At 37.4% G+C, this 13,609-nt stretch overlaps 1 protein-coding gene across 1 annotated transcript in view; it reads left to right on the forward strand.

The window, feature by feature from the left end:
* The first annotated feature begins 4,084 nt into the window (after window positions 1-4,084).
* The window catches only part of MUC2 (mucin 2, oligomeric mucus/gel-forming), a 59,067-nt gene continuing 49,542 nt past the window's right edge, over window positions 4,085-13,609 (forward strand). The window contains exons 1-11 of the mRNA XM_032113177.1: window positions 4,085-4,154; window positions 5,753-6,017; window positions 8,501-8,615; window positions 8,763-8,853; window positions 9,226-9,335; window positions 9,566-9,782; window positions 10,220-10,345; window positions 11,032-11,149; window positions 11,471-11,609; window positions 12,130-12,240; window positions 13,245-13,314. Of these exons, the coding sequence (XP_031969068.1) occupies window positions 4,085-4,154; window positions 5,753-6,017; window positions 8,501-8,615; window positions 8,763-8,853; window positions 9,226-9,335; window positions 9,566-9,782; window positions 10,220-10,345; window positions 11,032-11,149; window positions 11,471-11,609; window positions 12,130-12,240; window positions 13,245-13,314 (1,432 nt within the window). The remainder of the gene's footprint in view (window positions 4,155-5,752; window positions 6,018-8,500; window positions 8,616-8,762; window positions 8,854-9,225; window positions 9,336-9,565; window positions 9,783-10,219; window positions 10,346-11,031; window positions 11,150-11,470; window positions 11,610-12,129; window positions 12,241-13,244; window positions 13,315-13,609) is intronic.

Below are 13,609 nucleotides of genomic sequence, written 5' to 3' on the forward strand. Positions count from 1 at the left end.
ATCTCTGAATTCATAATCTGACTAGTTTTTACCAAAGCTATTTTAGAATGGCTGCCAAAGGAGTTCTGAGAACCCATCTCTGTGCTTGAAACAAAAGGAGTGATGTGTATATTGTGCAGTTGTATGGTCATGTGTAAGGCTTTGTGTCCTCTGGTGAAATTCTGGCAGGCAGAAGAGTAGCAGAACAAACTCCTATGGCCACTTCTCCAGAACAACATTACTGATAGAACATTGCTTCTTGGTTTGGCAGCCTGTGATCAACAAGTCAGGACTACAAAAGCAGATATGGGAAAGAACTCAGTCCCCAAGTGTCATTGTACTTTTTGAGGTTCTTGTCCTGTGATTGCTGTGGTAAGACTGCAATTAGATTTCCTCTTGGTGTGCTAACTGATAGAAACAGACCCCAAATTCTTGGAAAATTGTTTATTCTTCCTAAAACAATAAACCCAGTCAGGTCTCTGCTGAATTTTATCTTAATGTTATATAAATTATATATAGGCCCTTTTCTTCTGCAGTGTGATTCAGAATGAAGGTAATCTTCCATGTAGATTGTCTTGTTAACAACAAATATATTGCAAAATAAATTTACATTGCAAGTAAATGAACATTAAAGGTTAGCTATGCTGATGGAACGATTGGAAATAGTCTCGTAAAAGTTTCAGCATAGGGAAACAATGCATTGACATAACTATGACTCAAAACACATCTTTTATCTCTCTTTCTGCATCTGCTGCTATAACAAACACAGCTGCCATGCAACCAACTTTTCTTTTTTACATTTTGGATTTTAGCAATGACTTTTGTAGCACTGATGTTGGGGCTCCTAGGTCAGACACATAGTGAAAGCTTATGGGAAGCTGTATTGCTACTCATGGCTTCAGGAACTTTTAAAAAAACATCTCTGTTAAAACTCAGCTGTGGAACCTAAGTATGAAAATCCTTCTTCTCATCACTAGTTCTGGTGCCACTTGCACAGTGATAACATGCAGAATTATAAGTAATATCTTTGGTAATAGAAGCACCTAACACCTGATATTGGAAATACGAAGGTGAATTCTGATTAAGGTGACTAGAAGGAAGGAATGGCATGAAGTTCTACAGAAAGGTCAGCTCAGATCAAGATAACTTATGTAAGCTTAGGGCAAAAATGATAATAATAAATAATAAATAATAATAAATAATAATAAATAATAAAGTGGAATTACCTTTATTACAAAATGATAGATTACTTCAGGTTGTCAAACAATTTATGGTAGATAAATTAATGCATACATATGGATGTTATCTGTGCATTACCAGTAAGGTTCTTCTGGATTAAAATGTGTAGTGCAAAAAGTTCTAAGGTAGCTGAGCAAGAAATAAACCAGGCTATGATGTCTACCTGAAAGACTGATTATTTCTGAAAGACATATAAAGCAGCTGGTAGACAGGATCATTACCCTTCTGGCAATAAGGAAACAGAGACAGTATAGTTTAGGAGACCTTCTAATGCTAGCAAAAGTACAAATAGCTAGGAATACTTTGGAAGATAAGGATCTGTATTTACTTCTCTTCAGATCATCACAGCCGTGTAAGCTCAAGTGCAAATTCTGTAAGAATGGTCTCAGTGCTTAAAGACATGTTGATGTCCCTTATTCTGCAGTTTGGGATGTCACAGCAAGCCACTTATATGTCAGAAGAAGGGACAGTGGGAAGTTGTTGGTCACTCTGAGAAGCAAAGACCACAGAAGGAAAGTAGTCCTGTGTAACTTCATAGCTCAAGAAGGAATCATGCTCCCTGTACAGGCAGGACAAAGCTGGAGCAGAGTAAATCAATCACTAAAATTTAGAGGTGCTTGGCTAAAAATAGCTCTTCTCCTGCACTGAAGATATTAAAATTGTAAAAATACCAGCATATTGAACTGAGGAATGGTGCAACTTCAGCTGAAGGATGATTATCTTTCCCAGTCCCAAGAAATGGATGAGACTGGTTCCAGATCTAGAAGTTTTGTGGCAAAGAAACCTGAATGGAAAATATGCAGGTTTCCAACTTACACCTGTCAGCATACACATCCAATTTAATCTAAAAAGGGGTCAGGTTTGCTGTGTACATGGAGTTGCTGTTACAGTTTGCAAAGACTGTATAGGAATTAAGCCATGGAAACTCTTTTTTACTGAGGCAGGTCTAGACAGGAGACTACCTAGAAAAACATAGGGAGGAAAAGAAAAGCACAAAATACTGTCCTTTGGGAATCTCCTAAGTATTTTTTTTAAAAAATTCCAAACTAAGAGTTTTGGTGGCATAAAAAGCAGAAAATGCCAAGTTGGGAGATGTCTCTGAGGTATCGTAAGAAGTTAGGTCTGCTAAAATAGCCACTGAGGAAAGATCTGTGTAGACCGTGTTTCTTTGTTTTTTATGAATGGTTGGTTCTAACTGATTATTACTCGGTTTATTTTTATTTTCCAAGAAGGAAAATAAAATTATATTCTTCCAATGATAGATTCATAAGGGAGAAATAGGCTACTACTCAATTTCAGTCAGGATTGTTGTGTGATACACTATGTAAGGGTAAGAAAAGTACAAATTTGTATTCTCAAATAAAGAAAGGAGAAAATCTAAAACCTTTTGAGATGTATGGAGGGAAAAAAAGAAGATGTTCAGATAGAATCTAGGCTATAGTTGAGATAAAATTATTAAATCAATGAAAATAGCAGCTAAAGAATATGCTTTTATGTTAAAAGGATGTTTCTAGTTGACTAGAGCAGTTAAAAGGGCTAAGTAAAAAGTCTCCTTGATGTTTAGAAAAACATAAAAGTTCTACTTGTAATATGATCAATGAAAGTAAGAAATACTCTAAACGATCAAGAGGATTAGAGATTTCTGGACTCTGCATCGAAAATCTTTTGATGAGGAGATCTAGAGCCTGGTATGGGAGCTTTAAGAAGTAAACCCTGCTACTGCTATGAAGCAGATGTGTTAAAAGATCTCCTTTGCCTAAAGGAGCCTGTGTTTTGTCTTCTGAAGAGAGTTGCAAAAACACCCTCTCAAAGGAACTTTTCACCACAAAATAAAGTGCATGTGGAAATCTTGTATTTCTGAAGCAGCATTCTGAACTGGTTCCCAGTTCTGTTTTCTGTTTTCTTTCTTCTTCTCCCAAGGACCCTCTCCATCTTTCTCTGCATGAAGCAAACCTGACCCTATAGCTTTTGTAGGATCTGATGTGGGACAGCAGACTGTAAATTTATCATTTAGGTAGAAAGGAAGCAAGAATGAGCAGGAATATTTAGGGGGATTAAGGACAGTAGTGTTTTCCCGTTTTCCCTTTTTTAAAAACTTTTTCTCTAAGGCTTAATATGATGTGAGAATCTACAACTTTGGTGGATTTTCTGTTGTGCCATGACAGTGTTTGAAAGAGCACCTCTTTTACTGTAAATTCCTTGAACTTACCTTGCAACCCTGTCTCAATTATATTTTGGGCACAATATGCAGTATGGGCAGTATTTTGGTTTAGATGTTCCCAAGAGCTTTACAAATTTAAGGAATTCAATAATTGCCTGCAAAATTATTTTACAACGCATGATGTGCCGTTTTTATTTGTAAGGGTTACTGTTAACTACAAGGAGCTTCACAAGCATCGCTTAATTTTTACAGAAATCATTCTATGTGTTGATGGAAAAATGAAAACTTCTCTGGTTTTGAAGCCTTTATTTTAGGGTCTTCCCTTAAAAGTTCTTCAAGGAATTTCTTTGTTCAGCCACCCCAAAAATTCATTATTTGTTTATAGGAGTTACTGAAGGTTAAACTTGGCGTGAGCATTTGAAGGATTTAAAAGCACAGCATCCTGTAGATGAAATAGAGCAATAAAAGTTTGCACGATTACTAAATCAATATTATACCGTTTCCTGTATGCTGAATTCCTTCATTTATGGTGAAAAATAATTGTCTGTTTACTTCTTATCTTCTGTAAATATTGTACCTGTTTTTTACCCCTCCTCTTGCCTCCTCCTTTTGAGTCTCCTCCCCTGTGATAGAATTAATTGCCTCAGTGGGTATTATAAAAAGCTGAGCTTTCAGTGGAGCTCCCATTCACCCACCTTAGCCACCATGGGGCTAAGAGCGGCCAGCCTCCTTCTACTCTGGCTGGCTCTTTCTTCAGCTAGTGAAATAAAAAAAGGTAAGCTCTAGAGATGAAAAGGTAGCAGATTGCCTCCTGGACAAGAGGGAAAGAATTAAAATAGCGCTGGGGAGCTAGAATGAGGCAGTGCATTTAGATAATGCTCTAGAGTTTTAGGATGCCTTAAATTGCTTAAGCTTTCAAATATTGAGGCTGCATGGCTCAGACAAAATCGGTAGATACTACTTTCTTTTGGAGAGATTAGTGCCTATATCTACTGCATTGATTTCTAGTTTGATGTGCTTGGAAAATATTTTCAATGTTACTTTTGTTTCCATGCATTGAGTCTTTACTAGGTATGGCAACTACTTGGCAGAAAGCAACTGTAGGAGTTAGAGAGGTTCATTGTTAAAGCAATGAAAGAAGGGGATGATTGTGTCTACTGTTACTTTGGAAAAACATAAATTGTTCTTCGAAAATAAATGTAATAACATTGAAAAAAGCTAATTTTGTCGTTTAGGACATTATTAATCTAAGAGCTCTAACTTACTGTATTTACTATCAACTTTGAAGTGATGGAATGGAGCACTCTTACTGAAAACTGCTTTTTAGGGGAACAGGTGATGAATTTTATCCAGCAATCAGGTTTGGGCTATTGAGCTTGGTCTGCTGCATCTTGAATTCAGGACTGGGTGGAAAGCATTACCTTGCATTTGGTCTCCCAGTTGTGAGCTCTGGGAGGATCTCTGTGCAGCCTTCCTTCTGGGGAGGAAAGTGTTCCAGCTTGCCTGGATGTATCTGGTATGATTGGTACCATCAAAGTACAGTAACCTAAAGGTTTCCTTAGCAGTTTTGCTTTCTCATGTTAAATGCTGCAAGAAAACCTTGTGAAGATGAGAGACATACCAAGATTCCCAAGGATGCTCATCCTAATCTACAGTATCTGGACATTTACCAGATATTGTGTTAATTTGTATTATTTGTTGGTATAGATGGCAGGAAAAGGAAAAAATCATCTTCATATTTTGCTATTGCAAAGACTTCTTTTCCCTCGTACCATGGTTATTTTCTGACCTGTCTTCTGAAAAATTTCTGTTTTGCAGTAGAAATCACTACTGCTTTTAGGAAAACAAATAATTCCGTGAAATCTCCTGTTGTGCACAAGCACTTTCATAACCTTTAAGCTATTTGCCTTCCAGAGTAGGTAGTACTTTCTGGGTTTCCTACCTGTTTTGTTTCTAGTACATGTTTCATCAGAGAAGGTGATAGTTCTTGGAAATAATTAATATTGATACAAATAATAATGTGATTCAGAATAAAATCATGTGCTTGGCACAGAAGCTCCATTCACTGATGTACCAACTTGTTAGTGGTCAGTATTAAGTTTCCCCACCTCATGCAGGTAAGTTCCTTCACCTCAGTGAGGATTATAAGATATACCCTGATCTCAGAATTATTTATTAATTTCTTTTTTTCCATTAGAGATTTGCATATTTTCTGCTGAACTGGGAGATACTTGATCAGGCTTCGAATCTATGGAATCACTGTGCACATAATTGCAAGTGGTTTCTACTGTAAAATGGAACACTTACCTTTTATCACACTAGATTGTTTATTGCACTTCTTTTCATCTCTATTTCTTTTTCATCATTTAACAGGAAGGACAAGAAACCATGGCCACTATGTCTGCAGCACTTGGGGAAACAACCATTTCAAAACTTTTGATGGAGACGTCTACCAATTCCCTGGCATTTGCGAGTATAATTTTGTTTCTGACTGCCGAGAAGCTTACAGGGAATTCTCTGTCCACATCCAGCGTGCTCTCAACAGCAATGGCCACCCTGAGATCCAGTATATTCTGATGAAAATCAAGGATATTATGGTCTACCTCAAACCAAACCTGGTTGTGGTGGATGGGCGGATGTAAGTTCCTTCAGTATAAGGATATTTCAGAGAAATGTGCTGGAAGATAAAAGCAGGATCAATTGATTATTTACACAACTGTCTGTATACCATTGTGGAAACTGCTGCAAAGCATTTCCACAAACAAACAAACAAACAAAAAGCCTTTTGAAATTCAGCATTAAAATTGCTTTGGGGAGGGGCTTTAGTATTAATTGTCATTTCTACACTGGCATCAGGGATTATTTAAATGCAAGTCAGGAATAGGTTTGAGTGAATTGTTCTTCCAGTTGTGCAGGAAACAGTGCAGCTCATGAGCCAGATCTTTTACTGGCTTAAAATGACATATCTTCATTTGTTTCATGGTATCACCTTGGGTTTACCTGAGCAGATGGTCTAGCAAATCCTTGAAAAGGAAATGCATTTCTCTGGGGTCTTTTCCTCTTATTTTGTGACAGAAGACAGGTGGATTTTTTCTGGTCTTCGTAAATAACTCTTTAAGATCTGAGACTTAAGATCTTAAGACTCTTTAAGGCTATTCCTCAAGGGAGTTTAACAGATACAAGACAGGTCAAAATTTACACTAATTTATCTGTGGCAATATGTACTTTTTCACACTAAGCAGTGTTATTTTTCTCCTCCTGTAACATGGTTACACAAGAGACAAGTCTGACACTATTACTGATGCTAAGTATATATCTTAACCTAGTCTTTCCTATCATTAGCATATCCTTTTAGTGTGTGCATTTATACTCTGAAGCAAGTGAAGCAACTCATGAGTTAATTACTATGTTTTAGCATAATTGAAAAAAAAAGAGAACTTTAAATTGTCTTTGTAGGCCACAGTTGTGCCCAGAATTCAGCTTTTGCTCTAAAGTTTGGAAGCTGCTGTAATGAAAACATGTTCAAAGGTTGAAAGCAACATTTAATTTGCAAAGGTCATACCGGAATGCATAACAAAATGACAGAAAGTTATAAAAAATGCATTCTTGCCTCAAATTGAAAAAACTCTTTATTGTGTACTCAAGTCTTAAAAAGAACTCCATGAAAAACAAGTTAGAAATCCTTTTAAAACTGTTTCTCTTAAACCAAGCCTTTTTTTGTCTTAGATAGTGTTGATAAAACCACAGATCCCTTCTGAACAGGTTTTTGCTACATGGGGATTTTATTTTTTTGTAGAACTTTTTAAGTTTCCATATTGATCTTGAAATGATAAATGGTCAGTTGTCATATAAAATAGCATTTCACAGTACCCAAGTGAAAACTGTAAAGTAGAAAAGTGTATGGATTAACCTTCAGGTACCTGATGCACAGATTGATTGAATGTCCTACTATTAGAAAAAGAGATAAATATTCCATGCCATGATAGCGGAAAGCTGAAAAGACATCCAACATTTTATGGTCCCTCTCAAGAAACATGATTTCTCAAGACTTCATTGTTTATTGATGAAGGATGCAGTCAAAAGTAGAAATAATAATCTGTGAGTTTGCACCTGGTATTTAGATGTGTAAGTCATTTGGCCATGTTAAAAATGCCTGGAGGTAAATAATTGAAAAAACCCCAGTGACAGGAAATTAGGAGATAAAGTCAAGAGACTAGTTAAGAGATGTGCATACACATGCATGAATCCTGATGGATAGCAATTACATTGACAAATCTGTAGAAAATTAACCAGTTATTTTGACTGGATTCCAGTTTACATTACTTCTGTTTGAACAGACTCTAGTTCTCTAGATTTTATAGGATGAGGCTGCCTGCCACAATCCCTTTATTGCTGAATGAAATTCAGCCATTCAGTTTGACTTGTAAGACAGACCTAAAAAAACTGGGAAGAGATCTGATGAACTGAATTGTTATCACACAAAAATATCTATGCTCAGCCCTCTGCAGTGTCTTCTGTCACCATTAACAAGCTCAGTCCTGTCCACTGTAAACTAAGTAACTAACTACTGACAGAACTACTGAATTCCTCTTAACATGCTCCTTTCTTTTCAAAATTTTGTTGACAGTCCCTATATCTGCCTGTGCTTTCTGAACTCTCTCTTAAGGAGGCAGTTCCTAGCAATGGAACATTCATTCTCTCTGAAATGGCTATGAGATATTTTGGTAAAGAAAAGCTTTCATTCATGTTGTAGCTTCTTTCATTGACATAAATTATTAGTGAGTGCATATCCTCTGTTAATACCACAATGATGATGGATTTTCCTTTGATTAATTTGAAGACATCTGACATTTTGATTTTTTAAAATTAAAGAGCCTGAAGTGTTAGGTAGGCTTTTCCTCCAAAATTGCTTTGCCTTTTAAATGAGTTTTTGCAATGAGTTATTGTCCCAAGTGTCAGAGACAGAGGACTTTATGCCTCATTAAAACAAGGCATCCTGTGCAGTTAGGATGAGGTAGTCAGACTAGTTTCTCTGTTCCTTGGGGTACTTGGCTTATTACAGACATTCATGTCAGCCCTTGTGTTTCCTAACTAATGCAAAGTCTGTGATTTTCTTCCTAGTGTGAAGACACCTTACTACAGCTCTGGTGTCCTCATTGAGAGTGGTGAGATTTACACCAAGATTTATGCCAAATTAGGCATGGTTCTGATGTGGAACCAGCAGGATGCCCTGATGGTATGTATGTTCAAAATATTTTTAATTGGTATTTCCTGGGTTTCCTGGGATATTTCTCTATCTCAGTAGGAAAAAGAAAAAAAAAAAAAGAGGGGAAAAAAGGAAGAAAAAAATAATTCTTTTGTGCTTTTTCTTTTCATTATTTAGGTGGAGCTGGACAACAAATTTAATAACCATACCTGTGGTCTCTGTGGGGATTACAATGGAATTCCAATCTACAATGAGTTCATCGATGGAGGTGAGTCCTCCCACCATACTGACAGTTGTCACAGAAGATAGGCTGACAAACACTGTGCATAGAAACATCACAGGAGAGCAAATTTCACTTGAGAGGTTTCTGTGATTGCCTCAGACTAAACATTACATTCCTGCATTCCTGGTCTAAGTTTATTCTACTCCAGATTAATCTTTTTGTTCTTTACTAGCCTTCTTTTCCTATTTCCCCTTTGCATTTTTAAGCACAGTTAGACATCATTCAGAGCAGATACCTGTGTCTAACAGGCCTATTTGATGCCATGGTAACTGTTTCCCTTGATCAGTAGAGGTCCAGGAATCAGATGCTCCTTGTCAATTTTTGGGGCTCAGCAAGTTCTCTTTTTTTTTCTCATAGATGTAAGCTACAACTCAATTACATATGGGAATTTGCAGAAGATCAGCAAACCCAATGCCAAATGTGAAGATCCAGATGAAACTCAGGCTCTTCCAAGCTGTAATAAGCATGTAAGTATTTCTTGTGGTGAACTTCATTTGCATGGGCACATGGAGACACCCTTGTGCCATGGGGAGTTAGTTGCCAGGAGCTGGGAGGACTGTCCCTTCCAGGATAAATGGTTACTTCTTCCTTTCTTGAATAGCTGTTCAGAAGAAAACAGGGTTTTTTGCAAGATAGGAAATGTCCAGAAGCTCACATGCTTGCAAATTTCTTAAACGTTATTCCTCTTCCTCCTCAGCGTGATGAGTGTCAGAGGTTGCTGACTTCCCCCGCATTTGCTGATTGTCGGCTACGTCTTAATTTGGAAATGTACATCCAAGCCTGCATGCAGGACATGTGTGCCTGTAATGGGAAGGAGGACTCCTTCTGCCTCTGCAGCACCATCTCCGAGTATTCCCGCCAGTGTTCGCACGCAGGCGGCCGCCCGGGAGAATGGAGAACACAGAACTTTTGCCGTAAGCAGCTACACAAATTTTACAAAGATCCAAATGTTTCATGGATGTAGCACTATGAAATTTAAATTCATTGCTTCTTTACAAAACTGTTGGCATGTATCATAAATTTCATACCAGTAGTGCAAAAAAATATTAAATTCTCCCTGTTCTTCTATTATTCTTGCTATTAAGAAATCTTTTTCAGCAAATTCTGTTCCCATTAAAAAACTGAGATCTGATGCTGCAGGAGATGGGAATAATTTGATCTATTTGAAACCAAAAGAAGTAAATGTAAAAACCAGGGAAAACAGTTCAGAAACAGATGGACATGCTTTGCCATGTGGAGTCTGGCTTGAGACACCACTGACTTGAAGGGAGTAGGGTGTATGATCTGTGGTTTCTGAGAAATGGTGGACTTAACACTGAAGTAACTCCTGGTGTCTTTCTTATTCTTTCAGCCAAGACCTGTCCTGCTACCATGGTCTATAGAGAAAGCAGCTCACCCTGCATGGATACTTGCTCACACTTGGAGATCAGCAGCCTTTGTGAGGAGCACTACATGGATGGCTGTTTCTGCCCTGAAGGCAAGTGTTATTCCAGCTGTTGCAAGTGGGACAAAACTAAGAGCCCTGGCTAAGGAAGTCATACTAAAATAGTACATGCAGTCAAATTATATGTTAGAAATGACTAGTGCTACTCATTGTTTTCCCCCCTGGGGGAATATAATTGTAAAATTTTCTAAGGAGGTAATACCTAATGAATTAATTATTTTATAGTTCAAACATATTAACACAATGACAGGTAATAAACCTGTTTTTTAATTCTCAGCAAGTGGGCTTCTGATACTATAAAGTAAATCATGCTTTTTAGGTTGAATAGTTCTGAGGCAATGGACATCATTTGCCCAGAGAGTGGCAGTGAGGGAGAGTGAGTGAAATTCTCAGGCTTGCTTTCAACCTTAGGAAAGAAGATTATAGTGATAGTCTTCACAGTATGCCAAAAAGGACTAAAAATCTAAATATGTGACATTTTGAGATTGTTCCTATCTGCTTGCAATAACCTTTTTATCTGTGTATAGTTATATAAATGAACAGACTTGGATTTTCAAAGCTGAATAAAAGTGCTTTCCATGTGTCTTTTATTACAAAAAGCAGAAGTAGTATTCTTCATAATTTTGATAAACTCAGCCTGTGTGACAAATTAGAGTTTTTCCTCTGTGGAAATTGATTATTTGGAAAAGAGCTGGAGTAGTTAATGCTGTATTTTATAGGAACTGTGTATGATGATATCAGTGAAAAAGGCTGCATCCCTGTTAGCCAGTGCCACTGCAAACTTGGTGGAAAGACATATGCACCTGGAGAAAGCATTTCCAAAGAATGTGAAGAATGGTAAGGATCCTGGTTGTTATACACCTTTCTTTGAGTGATTGTAAATGGGTCTGCATTTTTCAAATTCCCACTTGGTCTTTGGAGATGTACTGAAAACACTCTGAATTTAATGTTTATGTTGCATGTCTATAGAACAAAATTTCTGAAAAGTTTTCTTGATTCTATGGCATATGTCAGAGGGAAAATCTCAAGGAAATGATCAAGCATACAGTTTTAAAACACCTGGGGATATCTTGATGTCTGCTAGGTATACAGATACTTTCAGTGCTCTCAGCTCCTGTAATAACTACAAGCATTTTTTGTATTATTTGTCTTTTATAGCACCTGTAATTCAGGCAGATGGACCTGCAAAGATTTACCCTGTCCAGGCATATGCTCAGTGGAAGGAGGTTCCCATATTACCACCTTTGATGGGAAGAAATACACCTTCCATGGAGACTGCTATTATGTGTTGGCCAAGGTACTGTGTGCTGTGGGACTGTTCTCTTGTAGAGTAAAACAAGGGTCCGTGGGCTGATATGTATCAGCTGGGAGTTACTGTTCTATTCCACTTCCATAGGGTGAGGGAAGCAGAAATGCTGAAAGTTGTACTAGAAAATTCAGGATTAGCTATAATAGCCTTAGGGGGAAGCCTGGGACTTACTGCAATGGGTGATTAAAGCAGTGAGATAGAAGACTACCTATGCTGTCATTATCCAGTGGAGTCCTTTGTATATAAGAAATCAAAAGGTCTCAGGATTAGAAGTTCTTGGCCACTTCTGTAATAGCAATTTCTGAGTGTCAAAGTCAGGTAGGGAAAAAAGGTAGGCAGCTGCTTCATTCATGTGTCCCTAAAATACCTGGTGTCTGTTCTAGAGAATGACGAAAATCTGGTTGAGCTAGGAAAGCTGTTGTAACTGATGAATTTAGTCTTTGTTGTGGAAATCATCTCATGAGATTTTTAATTTGACTAAGTGACATTTATTTCCCTGTGATTATAGGGTACTGCAAAGGAGAGTTATGGTCTTCTGGCAGAACTGGCTCCCTGTGGCTCCACAGACAAACAGACCTGCTTGAAGACTGTTGTGCTGTTAGTGGATAACAAAAAAAATGTAAGTGTTGTTCTGTGGATTCTGCTACATATTTTGAAAATTAGCATATTTCCCTTACTGTGGGTAAATACTTATTTCTTCTGGAGTCATCATTATGGACAGATAAGGCACCTCAGACAAGCTGAAGAACAACTCAGGTTTCTGCCTCAAAAATTCAAAACAGACCTAAACTTAAGAAAAGATGAGATTCAAAATAGCTGGCATTACCCCCTCTTCCTTCCTCTGCTTTGATATGATTATTCTCACAGGATTCCACATGTCTCGAAGCAAGAGTACCATTCTTCTTCCCCTCATAGTATTTTACTTTATTCAGATATAATTTTATAGATCTAATTGAGTCTTTTTCAGAAGAAATCCTGTTTTTGAATGCTGGTACAATCCAACCTTCTCAAATATTCATTTTAGTATTCTCTTTGTTTATGAAAATACATAGACTGTATCTATACGTAATTTACCTACATATACACATGATTTCCCTCACATACTTATGGGCTTCCATGTCCTTGCCAGTATAACTAGAACATAAGAAAACCAAATCAAAATCCAGTAATTTTATGTTTCTATATGTACAGACTAGCATTTTATGAGGAAATTTAATAAACTGCTTTCTTACCATTTCTTACCAGAATCATGCTAAACCATTTTACAGAAGCTATGGCATGTGCTTTAATAAGGAATAACAACTTGCTACAGATCCTGAAGAGCTAATATTTTCTTTTATTTGCTGAAACCAAAGTGCCCAATATAAATGAATTTTGCATTTCTTTACTGCTATGAATTCTTGTAGGCAGCTGTAAGAGAAACAGTAGATAGCAGGACAAAACCTTACTTGTACCCTATAGGGCTGCTGCCACATTCAATTTTCAGACAGATTCTTCCTTTCGAAAGTTTGGAGTTCTAGACACAGTCTAAACATGTAAAATGTCCTTCCTGATAATTTTCTTCATATTAGTTTATTTTCCTCAGTCCCTGGAAGCTCATTGATTCCATTTGCCATTACACAGGTGGTGGTTTTCAGATCAGATGGCAGTGTGCTACTGAATGAGATGACAGTGAATGTGCCTCATGTGTCAGGTAAGGGACACAGCCTGGAATATCAAGTGTCACACACCTGACTTCTCATGTAGGGGTGTATTTTTTTAGAGGCAAAAGTGGAAGAGAGGTATTTAGCACTTTCCAAATCTGGCTACATGTTGTGGGCATGCCCATTTGGTTTTGATCCCAGAGATCAGTCATTTCAGATAATCAGCTTGTTAAGTTAGTGAGGATCAGCATCTTATCTAGTTGGCCAGTGGCTTTTAATGGGAAAAACTATTAATTTGATCCTGGTCTCAGAGTTTTCATGACAGGTGATACATTAGAATCTGGT

This window comes from Corvus moneduloides, chromosome 6 (assembly GCF_009650955.1).
Source record: "Corvus moneduloides isolate bCorMon1 chromosome 6, bCorMon1.pri, whole genome shotgun sequence".
Taxonomy (NCBI): domain Eukaryota; kingdom Metazoa; phylum Chordata; class Aves; order Passeriformes; family Corvidae; genus Corvus; species Corvus moneduloides.